Source organism: Leguminivora glycinivorella, chromosome 5 (genome assembly GCF_023078275.1).
Source record: "Leguminivora glycinivorella isolate SPB_JAAS2020 chromosome 5, LegGlyc_1.1, whole genome shotgun sequence".
In the NCBI taxonomy this organism is placed as follows: domain Eukaryota; kingdom Metazoa; phylum Arthropoda; class Insecta; order Lepidoptera; family Tortricidae; genus Leguminivora; species Leguminivora glycinivorella.
The window spans coordinates 14,171,927-14,186,130 of NC_062975.1; the positions used below are offsets into that span (position 1 = coordinate 14,171,927).

Genomic DNA, 14,204 nt, shown 5'->3' on the forward strand with positions numbered 1-14,204 from the left:
TTCAAGTCGGGTTAATTAAAACACTTTGTCGTGTTATGTCGGCTGGCTCCTCCCATTTTTATTTACCAAATCTACGTTTTTAATCAAACCTCCGACGTTTCGAGAAGGGCATTCTCAATTTTCTCCTCCAAGTTTAAATCAATGTTCCCATATTGTGCACCAGCGCCGACCCAACGAGCGCTTCGTGAAGCCGGCGCCGCCGTCGCTCGGGCTGGCGCGCCTGGAGGCGCTGGCGCCGCCGGCGCTGCCGCTGCCGCCGCTGGCGCCGCCGCCCGCGCCCGCCGCGCCGCTCGCGCCCGAGCTCGCCGAGCCCGCCCTGCAACCGGCCAGCCCTATGGACACCTCGTCGAAAGACTAGCCGGTCTAAACGAGCCGATCGTTTGGTAGGTTTTCGACCTTATTTTACCCATGTGATAATTAATCTGAGTGATCTGCGTTTTCAAAGAGTTGTGAAATGTTTGGGGTTTTGTGATGCTATCCGATCTAGAGGTACCGCGTTGTCGGTTGTTCATAAAATTTGAAGCTATTATAGAATTATTGACGACCGACGACACGACCCTTTTAATTGAAAATGACACCTGTAATGTCTACGTAGATTGACCCTTTCTACTCTAACTGATATGATCGTGAGAGGAGATTACACATGTCGATACTATTCATTATTATGCTAGGAAATCTCAACATTCCTGGTTCGCATGCGTCACTTTAGAAATAAAAATATTTAGTTATGTACTAATAGACACTTTGGCCGTCATTGTCAATTTGATTCGTTTCGAGCTTCAAGCGACATACGATTAAAATTATGCTTTTAATTATAAATAATTGCAAATTTTATTGCGGTATTGCCACATTCATGTTAGGTACGTATGCTACTGTCACTTCGTACAAGGCTTTTGTTACACAATACATATTGCCATATAGAGCCAAACACCGACATCATGCATCATTATTCCAATATTAAACTACACATATCTTTCACTTATTCACCGTTTAAGGATAACAAAATAATATCCCTAACGTGAGTTAAAATAAGGTCGAAAATCAATACAACAAACCAATTGAAATCGGTTCTTGTCAGCTAATCGTACCGTACGTCCTATAAGCACGTAAATGTGCAACATGAATCGCTCTAGATTGTTGAAGTCTAAACTGCGTCGAAGCTAAAATGCCAATTGTGTATGCCATAAAGTTAAACTCTATCACTTCCATATCAGTGTGGCAGAGAGACAGTGTTTCGTTTGTCATTGCTTAGATGATTGGCATTTTGGTTAGGCGGATAGATGATTCGATAGTCTGTCAGCGGATCTAACGTTGTACTACAAGTTTCGAAATGCACACCTAATGACGCAATTAGATTACCATCGTGATCGTTTAAACTGTCCTGTCCGGAAGTATAATGCTCCGGTTAGTGAGCCTTTTAACCGCCGCAGTCTTATACCGCGCGGCAAATGTTCGATGTGACACGTGCTTCGCCTGTGTGGACTCGGCTAATGGCAGTCAAGCAGGTGTACATTTCGAAATTTGTAAACCTGTAAACATGCAAATAGATATTGTAGTTAGGTGGACGTTTCCGGCAGCTTGATGGTTTGTAAGGTTGCTTTCGCACACTTCGGCGTCCGTTCCAGTGAAACTGGATTTATTTTTAGTCCAGTCCTCGTATCCAGTGAATTTTGATAATAATTCCTCAAAGAAAAAGTATATAAAGTCGAGGAATGTACAACAGTCCAACCCTTTAACACGTAGAAAAAATATAGAAGAATTATTAACAAAATTGACGGACTCGATGGTTTTCGATTGTTAAAGTTTCCTCGCCTGGCTTGTATATTCGAGATTGAAATTAATATGTTCTGGTTTTTTTTATGTTATAAGATAATATTTAATCTTTAAATAGTCGATTAGATTAGCTTAACACGAGATGTTATAAAATTATGAACAGGGTATTCTCTGGGAGGTGTCGTCGAACAGTTCATAATTTCGAGTCACTTGACGCAATCTTCTGCAGGTATACTCTTGGGTCGTCTCGTTAGTTTTTCATCACGTTCCTACATTTGTCCGATTCTGCTTTCGTCAGCCATTCTACATTTGTCAAGTTAGTCTGCAGTCATTATCGTCTTTGAACATAATGAGTTGTTGGCCTTTTTCTTATTCCGACTCAATCGTTTTTCGATATTTGGTCATATTCTAAGTTGGTACCGACCTATACTATATGAAAAACACGAAAAACATAGATTTAATAGCGAACATGCCGAAAGAAGAATATGACGAGTAAAGAACGAGACGGATTAACATAAAGATGAACAACAAATTTGACCGTAGATGATAGACCATCGACGATCGTGACGAATAAAGAATGGCTGACGAAAGCAGAATCGGACAAATTTAGGAACGTGACGAAAAACGAACGAGACGATCCAAGAGTATACCTTTCTACACTGTAACTAAATTTTCATTCTAATGTCAGTGTACTTTTGAGTTGGTCTGAAAAAAAAAGTATCTAAGAGATTGCTAACATATTTGAGGGTCTGATAAAACGAATAAGTTAAGTACCTACTAACTTCGAGGAATACAAAAAAAAAACTTTGGAAATTATGACCAGGCTTTCTTATTTAAAATGCGCTCTAAACGTATGCAATTACATTAACTTCGGCTATCTATTTGTATAATAACATTTATTTCGAGTTTAAAGAAAATACTCCCTAAATGATATCAACTGACGGGGCAGAGCCTTAATACCTGGGACACCAATTGAGTTTTAAGCTTGTTTTGAAACTTTAAAAAATGATTATTTTCGTTTATTTATTTGAAAGGGAATCGTAATGCGGAAATTAATTAATTTTTTGATTTTGAAGTATGAAAGTCTCTTGTAGGTTTCTAAGGTTTTCATCCGTGCTTTTCTTATAGTGTTACAGTGTAATAAAGAAAAATAGGAAGCACTGTTTATATGTTATTTAATGCCTAAATTGCCTAATTTATGTTATTACGGTAAAGTACGAAATTCATAATTGGAGTTACATCGATAGTAACGAGTGAAAACTTAAACAATGTTATTGATAGTGTAAAAGATAATTGATCATTTATGTGAGCAGTCATCAATACAATCGTGAGTCGAATAATAGTTATTTGTGATAACGCATGCTGACGAATGTATCATAAACGGGACTATAATCGTCTGCTGGCACCTTATATCGCTCAAGTATATTCTCTCGCGTTAGAAAGATAATGCCCAACGTTGACGATAAACCTTACTATTAAAGCTAGATGCCAGTTTATGGGCTCGGGACTAAGTGGCAATTCGAGAAGCTTATTACCTACTTCTACTGGTAGTCAATATGTGTCCGTGGCCGGCCAAACGTCCCAGTCGTTCCACTTTTTCGCTTACGATATGTTCGAAATTTGCTTGTGTCTTTAGGCACTGGTTGGGAGTGTTGGGACCAGTACCTAAAGACACAAGCAAAGTACACAGCAGTCAGTACGGTCGGCCGCGAGCTTGATAGGCAGTAAGGAGAACCTTGGAATAATACTTGACTATGGAGCATCTCTACACAATACATTCCTTTGAGAAGAAAGAGAGTTCGACATTGGTGTCTCTTACATAGAAGTCTACAACGAAATTGTGTTTGACCTGGGGCCCATTTCTCGAAACTACAAGTTACAATTTACAAGCGGTAGTCAATGTCTAATATGACAGGTTGGAAAGAGACTTCCGCTTGTCACTTGTAACTTTCAGTTTTGAGAAATGGGCCCCTGCTCAAACCCTCAGAAAACCCCCTCCAATTGCGAAAAGATTCCAAGTTCGGAGTGATGGTGGCCGGACTGACGCTGGTTCAAGATAGACTGGCATTTACGAATAGGCTCCGCGTGAGGTCATTCAAATTACAAGTTTTATTAGCTTTACCGAGCTTTATGCAACATTGTACGCAAACAAATCTTTCAAATCCGTTTTGTTTTACTTCTAGTAACTCGTTTGCCTTGGAACTTGTCAAGCGTATGTAGTTACGATGACAGATAAATACTGATTGGATAATAAAACGTATGTTATGGTTATACTTTAGCTAAAACTACTTTTAAAAAATGCTCACAAGAGTAGTGACGTCAAAATGTTGATAAACCCCGATAGGTTTAATGGAATGATGAATTTCGGACTTTAAAAATCTTGGGTCGCTTGACGTGGTTTGTGTCCCCTGGAATACGCCACTGAATTCTCGGATCATGCGTTGAATATTGCTATATCGCTACCAATCGCTACTGATCAATAACACATAGTTACTGTCATGGCAACGATGTTGAGTTTTTATTTAGGAATTTGTATCGTGACCATATTTTGTAAAATACTGTGTTACATATTACGATCAAGCGTACTTTCGACCGCCTTCTCCTACACGAAATTAAATCTGTGTTAACATGTTTTGATAATAATTAATCGTGGGTAAAACGGATTGGGATAACTTTGTGAACGGGATAATGTCGCAAATGAATGAATGATGCCATCCCAATTTCAATGATATTGTTTATGTTTCTCGAATTCAATCGCTATAAGTATTTGATTAGGAATCGTTCTTGAATACTTTTGAAATTATGGGCAGAAAGTTCTTCTATATTGGCTGTGTAATAAATTAACCTCAGATATTGTAGGGAATTGAAATGTAAGGTATGTTCTCATTAGACATAATTTTTGAGTTATCGTCGCTCAGTATAGATAAGCCTTCGCGCGGCTGAATAAACTAAAGGTCTAATGTGGACGTGCCCTTAGGGTTTAGAGATTGATCATTTTAAAGTCAATTTTGAATCTTAGCACGCAGGGATAAGGTTTTTTTCTTGCAATGATACATGTTCGATGTACCTTTGCATATATATTGTAATCCATAATTATATCACTCCGAGTTGAGCGCATTGCCTCCATGGTTATAGTTTGTTATGTTGTGTGTTATAAAGTTCGATAGACATTTGAGTAGTGGGTGAATCTCGGACGCAATTCAATTATTTGCATATTTTCACTTAAATATAGTTTATTTTTTTCAATGTTATGATTAAAGAAACAAAAATAAATTCACTAAACTAAAGCATTCGTTTTAATCTTCCATCCACCCCATCGCCCACCATACTATTATATTAAATTGATTTCATACGACTGAAGCTAGCGCCTACTTGAGGGTTATATTATATGTGTGTCTAGTCTAGTCAAAGGTCTCTGTCTTTTACAATAAGGACGGGATTTGCTTGTATCCTTATACAAATAACCTGTCATTTTGCTACAATTCATAGAGTTACCTAAATCCGAATTTCTTATTTAGGACAAATATTTTCACACAGTCGATGACGTTGTCTAATAGGAGGTAGAAACATTCCATAAGCTGTTACAGCTTATACTTATTTATATAGGTCAATGCGCTGTAAAATTGAAAGAGTTAAGCTAATATTATAATTAAAATAAACAAAAAGTAAGCACACACACACAAATAAAACAATACAGCATTATTAAAAAGATAGCTCACAGAAGCGTATAAAACGAGAGCGAAGTTGTCTAAATCTATCATTAAACAAATCGCATTCTGGTGCAACGTTTAAAAATTGATCTATCCCGTGAATAAAATAAAGGAGAGTGCTGGTTCGTCACCGTTCGGGCCACGTTCTCGGCAAGAAGACGATGGTTGCTGCGGCTACGTAAGTAGTTATCGGGAACGAATAGGTTAGGTACACGTTATATTAACCAGGTCAGAGCAATCTGACTCTCCTCTTAAAATCTGACAAGTAAAGGACAACAAGTTAGAAATACGTCTAATCTCTAGGGAGTTGAAATCTAACATATCAGGTAAGTATTTGGTGGGGCAGAGAAAAAGGAAATAACCATATGTTTTTTTTATATAAAAACCGGCCAAGTGCGAGTTGTACTCGCGTTGCAAGGGTTCCGTACACTACAAGAAGGGCTTAAGCGCCTCCTTTTTAGTAGGAACTTAAGTCATTTTTGCGAATAATCGATTTTTTTAAGAAAACGAAACAGAAATGAGTTTATATATGTAATATTCAAACGCGCTCACACAATTTCAATAAATTTGGTAACTCCTTGCAGCGGCAGTGAGTGAAATTCGTAATTTGAATTTTTTTCTTTTAAGTCCGACTAACGCTTTACACAACATTTCTAATAGGGTAATTACGTAACATTTCTAATAGGGTTTCCTGTAATCTATAGATTGAAAACTATCTCGTGTATTTTTTTTGAAAATTTTACGCTTAGTAGTTTCGGAGATAAGGGGGGGGGGGGTCATTATTTGCCTATTTTCTTAAATTACTTGAAAATTACTTTACTAAAAATTATTAAAAAAAATATTTTGTAGTAGATTTGGGCATAAATTAAATATAACCAGATCATACCATCCCATACATTAAAATGCGACCGCCTACGAACGCGCTTACGCTCCACCACACATAGATGGCGCCACAAAAAATGCCTTGTTGCCACCGATTATTTGTAGATTGGCATTAAGTGTCAATTCCGAGCCGTAAATCTATGTCAAAAGTGACACTTAACGCCATCTACAAGTATAATCGAAAGCTACAAGACATTTTTTTGTGTCGCCATCTATGTGTGGTGGAGTGTAAGCGCGGTCTTAGGCGGTCGCAATTTAATGTATGGGATGGTATGATCTTGTTATATTTAATTTATGATTTGGGTTATTATTATTATTTCACTTTTTAAGATTTTGAAAAAAAAAACATTGCGGCTAAGAAAAGTCTATACAAAGAGAAATTATGTTGAAATTGTTTGTAAGAAAACATTTTGTATTCTTTCTAGGCGATTAAGATTGTAACTAAACCTCCGCTCACCTTTACTTATTTACTTACTTACTTGACTAACCAACAGTATAGCTAACCCCCCTTTAAATATACCCCGTAAATTTGGCCTTGTGATCGTCTAGCGTGAATAAGTAGAACCCTTCGATGTGATCCGCAATAACACAGATCCTTTAATGAGTATCAGCTGTATTTTTGACTAATATTTAAAAAAAGTTTATTTATATTTTAAAGAAGAATAAAGGTTATTGTAGCATAATAATATAGTGTTATAGTAGAGTATTTTATCAGATTTAGGCCTAGAAAGTTATATGTGAGAAAGTTAATGACGTAATGAAGAAATTTTTAGAATAAAAGTTAGTGAGTGAAACATACATGAAATAAATATTAAAAAATATTTTGTTAATCATCCACTACGCCTTATTAGTGGTCCTGATTTGGGTACGAACTTGCGATGTGGAATAGGACCCCTGACCTGATCAAACCACTTTATCAGGATCCTAAGCAAGTAAGCCTGAAGGGCTATCTATCTACAAACTAACCCCCTTTTGTTTTGTTTCTTGTCCCTAGCTAAACCCCCGTTCCCCAATACTGCTAATAGACCATAACTTCTCGATCTTTCTAATGTTTTATCGAAACACCGAGCAGTTGCTAACTTTTATAAGAACTAAGTCTACTAACTTTTCTAAGCTTTTGACTTTCCATCAGTGGACGGCGCTCGCATGCCACTGGGCCCTATAACAAACCTATGCTTTTTATTCCAAAGAATAGTTTGTTTCCCTAACCATCTTGATAGAATTTACCTTTAAAACCAGTTAGCAACACTAAGTGTCCCGCAGCCACACCGAAAGATCAGAAATTGCTACCACAATTATTAATTTCACTCAGATAAATTAAGTAATAAGAGATTTTATAAATTACCAGTTCTACCACTTATTTTAAGATAGTAAACACCACATTTAAAGTCCATTTAAACCATATAAATAGTAGTAGTTAAATTATTTCTCCACAATACACGTTGACCAATTATATTCCAAGACCAATCATAAAAGAACTCTACTTTCATAGAAATAGTGTGTGACTTTACCCTAGTCCTATCGTTTTCCCTACTCTAGCATATCTGAAACACAGACCATCACTTACCATAGATCTTGTGTTCAAAATATGCACAAGTGTATCCCTACCATAAGCTGTACAGTTCAGCCAGCGAAGCTGAGATAGGCAACCTATAGGCTTGAGTTATGATCCCCCCCTCTGCTTTTGCCCGCAGGCTAGGGTAGCAGAGAGTAGATCGCCCTATCCGTGTATATATCCAGTATTCTAGGACACACCAGTACCAGCCACATGGGAGACCCAGCTGCGATCAAACTTTACTTAGATATGGATCAATCACAACCGAAATCCCCAGCGACCAACGCCAGCATGGACCAGAGCACCGAGTAAATAAATATATATATATATAGGACCCCAGCCTCAAATACTGCCGACTTCAGTGAGCAAGGATTACTCCTAATGCCTTTCGTCAATCGTGAAAGTCCTCACTTCCATCTAACAGTTGGACTCTTTGAGACCGGTGAGAAAATACGCTTTTGTAAGTATAGAAAAGCGTCCAAGCCCTCCACTTGGAACAAAAAGACCCCTAAACGCCTCTTATTTGACACCGTAAGGGAAGAAGCGCCTAGCCGGACAACAGTCTGTCACAAACAATGATCTGGCTTATAACTTTCACAAAATAACCCCATAGAAAATTACTAAATTCAATTTTACTGACCGACTAAACAAACGAGTGAAGTTTCCTTTACGTGCTATAATCTAAGCTTAGTTTTGCAAGAATTACTCCCTACAAAACCAAACACAGACTTATCTCCAAGCACCAGCCATACATCGACCCAGTCTTTGTATTGCTTGACGGCACTCATGAAACAAAGCACAGAAAACTTCACTATACACAACAATTTAAATGTAACACTACACTATAAATAGAACACTAAATTAACCCCACAACTGACGGTAAAGCAATTCCACCACAGGTCTAGGTTCAACTGTACGACGATATTGTCCCCGCACAATCAAACAGAGACACAATTTCAAAGTTTACAATCACTTAGAATAATTTCCAAGTAAAAACAAACAGAGAAATAATAGCAGAACAACTTCACTCACCAGAAACACACGAAAGCCAGAGACACTGTTAGTCTTGTAGATATTTTAAGAATGACGCGCGTCGGCTCGCTCCGACCCTTTTATAGCCTTTAATCCAGACATAATACGGACTGCAGACGTTTTGCAGACAAACCGCAGACTGCAGACATAATGCAGACGTTTTACAGACATAGCGCGGACTGCAGACGTTTTGCAGACACAATGCAGATGTTTTACAGACATAATGCGGACTGCAGACGTTTTGCAGACACAATGCAGATGTTTTACAGACATAATGCGGACTGCAGACGTTTTACAGACACAATGCAGATGTTTTACAGACATAATGCGGACTGCAGACGTTTTGCAGACACAATATCGACAGAAAGCCATTAACTTGCGCACATAAGAAAAAGATCATAACTGTTTTGTTTACTAAGCCGTATGCCTTAGGCATTATTGTCCAAGACAGCTCAGCACGTACGTTTTTGCTTCTCAATAGTAACATCTGCATGACTGCACGTGTTCCAAAGTGATATAGGAATAATTTTATTGATACCTAGTTAAGCGACGAAGAGTTATGTATTGCGGTTAGTATAGGTATGCAGATATTTTTTTTGTTAAAAGGTTTTAATTAGATTTGTAGATCAAATACGCAGTAAAATATCATTTTTGTTTCTAAATGCTACATTAAACACATCCAGAAAGTATACTACTAATCATTATGAACTTTTATGACCTGTGATTGAAATCAAGATATAATATCGGAACGTTACGTAGCTGAAAACTGTCAGTGTCAGTATTCCGTCCATGTGAACGTAGTTTGTTGATAAATACGTTTTTCCAACCTGTTTTGCATCAAATAATAGTGAATTTTATGAGTGAAGACGTGACTATACATGTGATAAAGCTTCACAGATATTATTTGTCAAAATATCCAATGAAATCCCAAAGGAAATATTATATTATTAGGCAAAGGAAAAAGTTGGTCAAGGAAAAGTTGATTCGCCGTAAGTTTTATATGTAATAACGAGTCAATTTCCTCGTCATAGACGCTTGTTCTGTTACAACTCGCCCCCAGATTGGAATTATTTTACAAAATACAAAGTAGTTTGTAAAAAATTTCAATCTTATTTAGCAAAAGAAGCAATAAAACTGAAGAAAAGAAAAATATCTCTAGATCAGTCGGAAATATCCCCCCATTTCTAATCGTGTGGTGTGTATTCCAATACTATGCAACTGCTAGCGACTCAGTTTTGAAATCAGCTCATCAGAATCTCGACAATGAACCATGATAACTCCTTCCTCAGAGTCCACGCATCGCCAGGGATACCAGGTTGTGAATCTGATAGGTCCTATTAACCCGTTCTTGCTAGCTCGTTCCCCGGTCGCGGCGAATATTCATTCCATCCACACTGTTGGACCGGAATAATTATCGTAATAATTTCAACGAGTTCACAATAACTTCCCACGCAATTACGAAGAAACCTTTAGAGCTCTCATTATAAGTCCAGAGCCTTCAATCTCCATTGTCGGAACTCAAACCAATTTCTCTACCTAATCACTCCAGCCACATGTTTTGGCGCATGTCTCATACTTGAATAAAATATACTGACTTAAGATCTGTTTGGATGTGTTTTTTTTTTTTATAAAACAAACCTTAAATGACATAAGCATGTACCTCAACTCGGTACCATATCATGATCAAATGAAGAAATGATTTGATGATACTAAACTTCACATATTTGAACACATAACAAGGAAACAAATATTGATAAGAGCCTCGTTCTCACTAGACGATATCGGCCCTAAAATATGTCGATTGTCAAATACATCCCATTCAAGATGAGGTGTGTGGTTTTAGTATGGGTCTTATTACCTTGTAGAGTGAGTAGCCACGAAAAACTACCCTTGAAATGGGTCGAATCCAAATGGATTTTAACCTAACCGATAAGCTTTTTATGGCTAATGTGTTTCCAAAATTCCCCCCCTTGTTTGTTCCCGCAAATTCCGACCAAACTAGTTTTGACCACTTTCCAGCGCTGTCTGTCCGTATCAATCCACTCATTCCATAAAAAAAAAATCATTCGAGACACACTTCATTCAGTCATTCATTCATTCAAAACATTCTTACATCTATAAACATTCATCATCTCTAAATTATTCACACACACACACACAATGTAACCATTCTTACTTCCTCATTCGCTCTTTCACTCGATCTCAACAGAAAGCCAACGCTCTTAAAAGTAATCAAAATAAAGAATAAAAATGGAAATAAAATAACATAATAACTTCAAAATTCACGTATCCCATTTTACCCCACTCTACCCTGACTCGAAGGCAAAGAAAATTTCAATTTATTTATAATAGGTTTCATTTTATACATCTATATTTCATTTTTACAAAGTATTTATTAACCGCAAGAAATTTGACAATGTGTGAAAATTGTTTGATGCACATACTAAAAATAAAATGTTCGTACGAAACAAAATATTATATTTTATGGTCACATTTTAACTAGAGTCAATTACTGTAAGGACACTACCCTACTTTCACTTTCCTTGTCTTTGTTTTTTTTTTTTCTACAGTTCATAGCGCAAGATTGATAGCATAAAATGCAAAAAATTATAAAAGTAAGTAAGCAAAAAAAAAAATAGTGGCCCTCCCTACTCTTGATCTTTGTCTGATAAAATCGTTATGCTTAGAAACGAGGATTTGCACTGATGCCAACCAACATCGTACAGTATACCACCCTATATAATGTAAAAAAATGATAACGCATAAATAATAAATATCACTTCTAACTGTAATAACTAAAATGAAAAATAGTTTATCCACCGCTCTGAATTTTCTAATGTCTACCCCAGGTAGACTAGATACTATATGTCCAATTATGATTATATTAAAAGAATCCAACCATACAATGAATGTTCAATACATTCTCTATACAAAAAAATTTAAAAAAAATTGTTGTCCATATAATGAACCGACTTCTTTATCTAGATAATAAAAAAAATCCGTATTATAAATTTACATCCACCATACACCACTTTATAATCCTAGGAATGAAACTACTAAATGACAGTGAAACTTTACGATGGGCTAGCCAATAAGGCCCTTTATCACACAGATCACTATAGAAATAAAATTAATTTTAGTCAAAATTTTGACTTCTACCACCCCTATAATAATAACAGTGAATCTCAATAAAATTTTGAAGAACTCATGACACGTTTAAAGAAAAATAATAATGTTCCACATAAGTATGTCGCAATAAATAAACATTCTTTACTAAGAAGTCATTAACTTGTAACCAATATACTCATAGAATTTACATTACACATCATGTAATGTAATAAGCGCATATTACAATTTTGCAAAAAAAATAATTGCAGTTTTGAAGTGGTTTTCATATTTTCAATTTTTTTCCCGTAAAATATGATGTATCCTTAATTTTGATATGGTTTTGATATTTTTTGTAAAATATAATGTAACATCAAATTTGATGTGGTTTTGATAAAATATATTCCTTTTTTTTTTCAAACTATCTGCAAAATTTTATTTTGGTTTTAATTGCCTTATGATAAAATACAAAATGATGGCATAAGTAGGTTCAAAATACTTTTATTTGATTGAATAATAATATAACAAAATAATGATTTTTTTCTTGAAACGAGCTTAAAACTTGTATTGTCCTATTCTATGTCTTCAATATTGTATAACATGCCCCGAAAGTTTTGTAACCTCAGACAATCCATTCCTTCTTCATGGCATTCGCAGCTGCAGCAAACTTAGCAAATTGTTAACAAACACGACAATGGGTTGAGGAACTTGGTTAAGGTGTCTCTCTTCCTTTTTTTTCTTTTCATACTTGGCTAGTTCTATGATGAGTTCTTGAGTAGCTAATGATGATGATTAGATCCTGCTGGCCTCCTGGTAATATTTCAAAATTTTCCAAACTATTCTCTTCTCAGTCGGTGTCATAACCCAGGACACCATCAAACCTCTTCCGAAGACATGTTGCACACTTGATCACAATCAGCATAACCGCAAAAGATCCAGTTACTTATTTTTGAACACAGCAAGTAACTTGAAACCAATGAATATTTCTTCAACTCTAAAGTTGGCTAGTCCTTATTTGTCCAATCATTGGTCAAAAAATAAAATATTGCATAAATCGAATATCATAAACACTTGTTATTTCACTAGCGTTACTAAGCATGCACTTAAACACACACTGAAGTTTTCACCGCATGTTTCCACCGTCCTCGCTGATCCACTATGTTCAATGACAGAACACTGCTGTGGTAAGAATCTATCTTAGGTTAAAACTAAAGTTAAAGACTTCCAATAAACAGAGGGAAAGATAAAATAAAAATCACAAGCGTTAAAATATTTTCCAAAAAAAAATATGCCAACTAAGGTTGCAGGACCATCTAGGTACTTTAACCATATGAGACGTACGTCTCATTTACGTTCACCTACAATTATTTTTTTTTTTTTCATTTTCCTCAAATATGATGTCTGATCGCTAAGTGACTTTAATTTTTCTAACTCAAAAATTACTGCAGACTATAAAACTCCGTCTTGTTTGCTTGATAAAACAAAAATACTCGTAGGGTAAATTAACTGGGGTTTTGAACACTTACATATATGTATTTTTCTTGATCCTCATTTTCTGTTCCATTCTTCTGTGTAGTGTGGCATAATATGGCACCAATAACAACATAATCATATTGAAAATCTTCAGTAACACGTTGGTCCTATGAGCAGGTGTGAGACCAGGCTCAAAAACTCTTGCCTCTCCGTTCATTTACATCAAACAAGTCGGATACGTCAACTCTAACGTCGCACGAAATATTTCAATGTTCACTTCATGTTTGTCGCGTCCAATTTGTTGTTAACTCTATTTCCATGTACTCAAGTCATGCACTGTTGCACTAACACCTTTTTTAACTGACTAATTATAGCCTAAAACTAATTGAAATTACTATGTTTTCACTAACAGAGCTCTTCGTTTCAAAACGTAGTTAACTCTCACATTTCTCTACGTGTGATAATAAGACGTCACTAAAAATCACACATGCTCCTACACTATCAATTACACTAATTATTTGAAGCTACATAACACTATAATTTCAGTGAAATCGGTTTTCTTAAATAAAATTTAATAACTTCGCGCTCAGATTTTTTTTTCGTAAGGAACTGTCACTGTCAATATTGTCATCCTTAACCGTTTTTTTTCTTCTTTTACAATTGTCCTCATGGGC

The 14,204-nt window shown here is 36.1% G+C and overlaps 1 protein-coding gene across 1 annotated transcript in view; it reads left to right on the forward strand.

The window, feature by feature from the left end:
• The window catches only part of LOC125226142 (coiled-coil domain-containing protein 6), a 53,226-nt gene extending 48,166 nt beyond the window's left edge, over window positions 1–5,060 (forward strand). The window contains exon 11 of the mRNA XM_048130031.1: window positions 164–5,060. Within this exon, the coding sequence (XP_047985988.1) occupies window positions 164–358 (195 nt within the window). The 3' untranslated portion in view covers window positions 359–5,060. The remainder of the gene's footprint in view (window positions 1–163) is intronic.
• The last annotated feature ends 9,144 nt before the right edge of the window (window positions 5,061–14,204 follow it).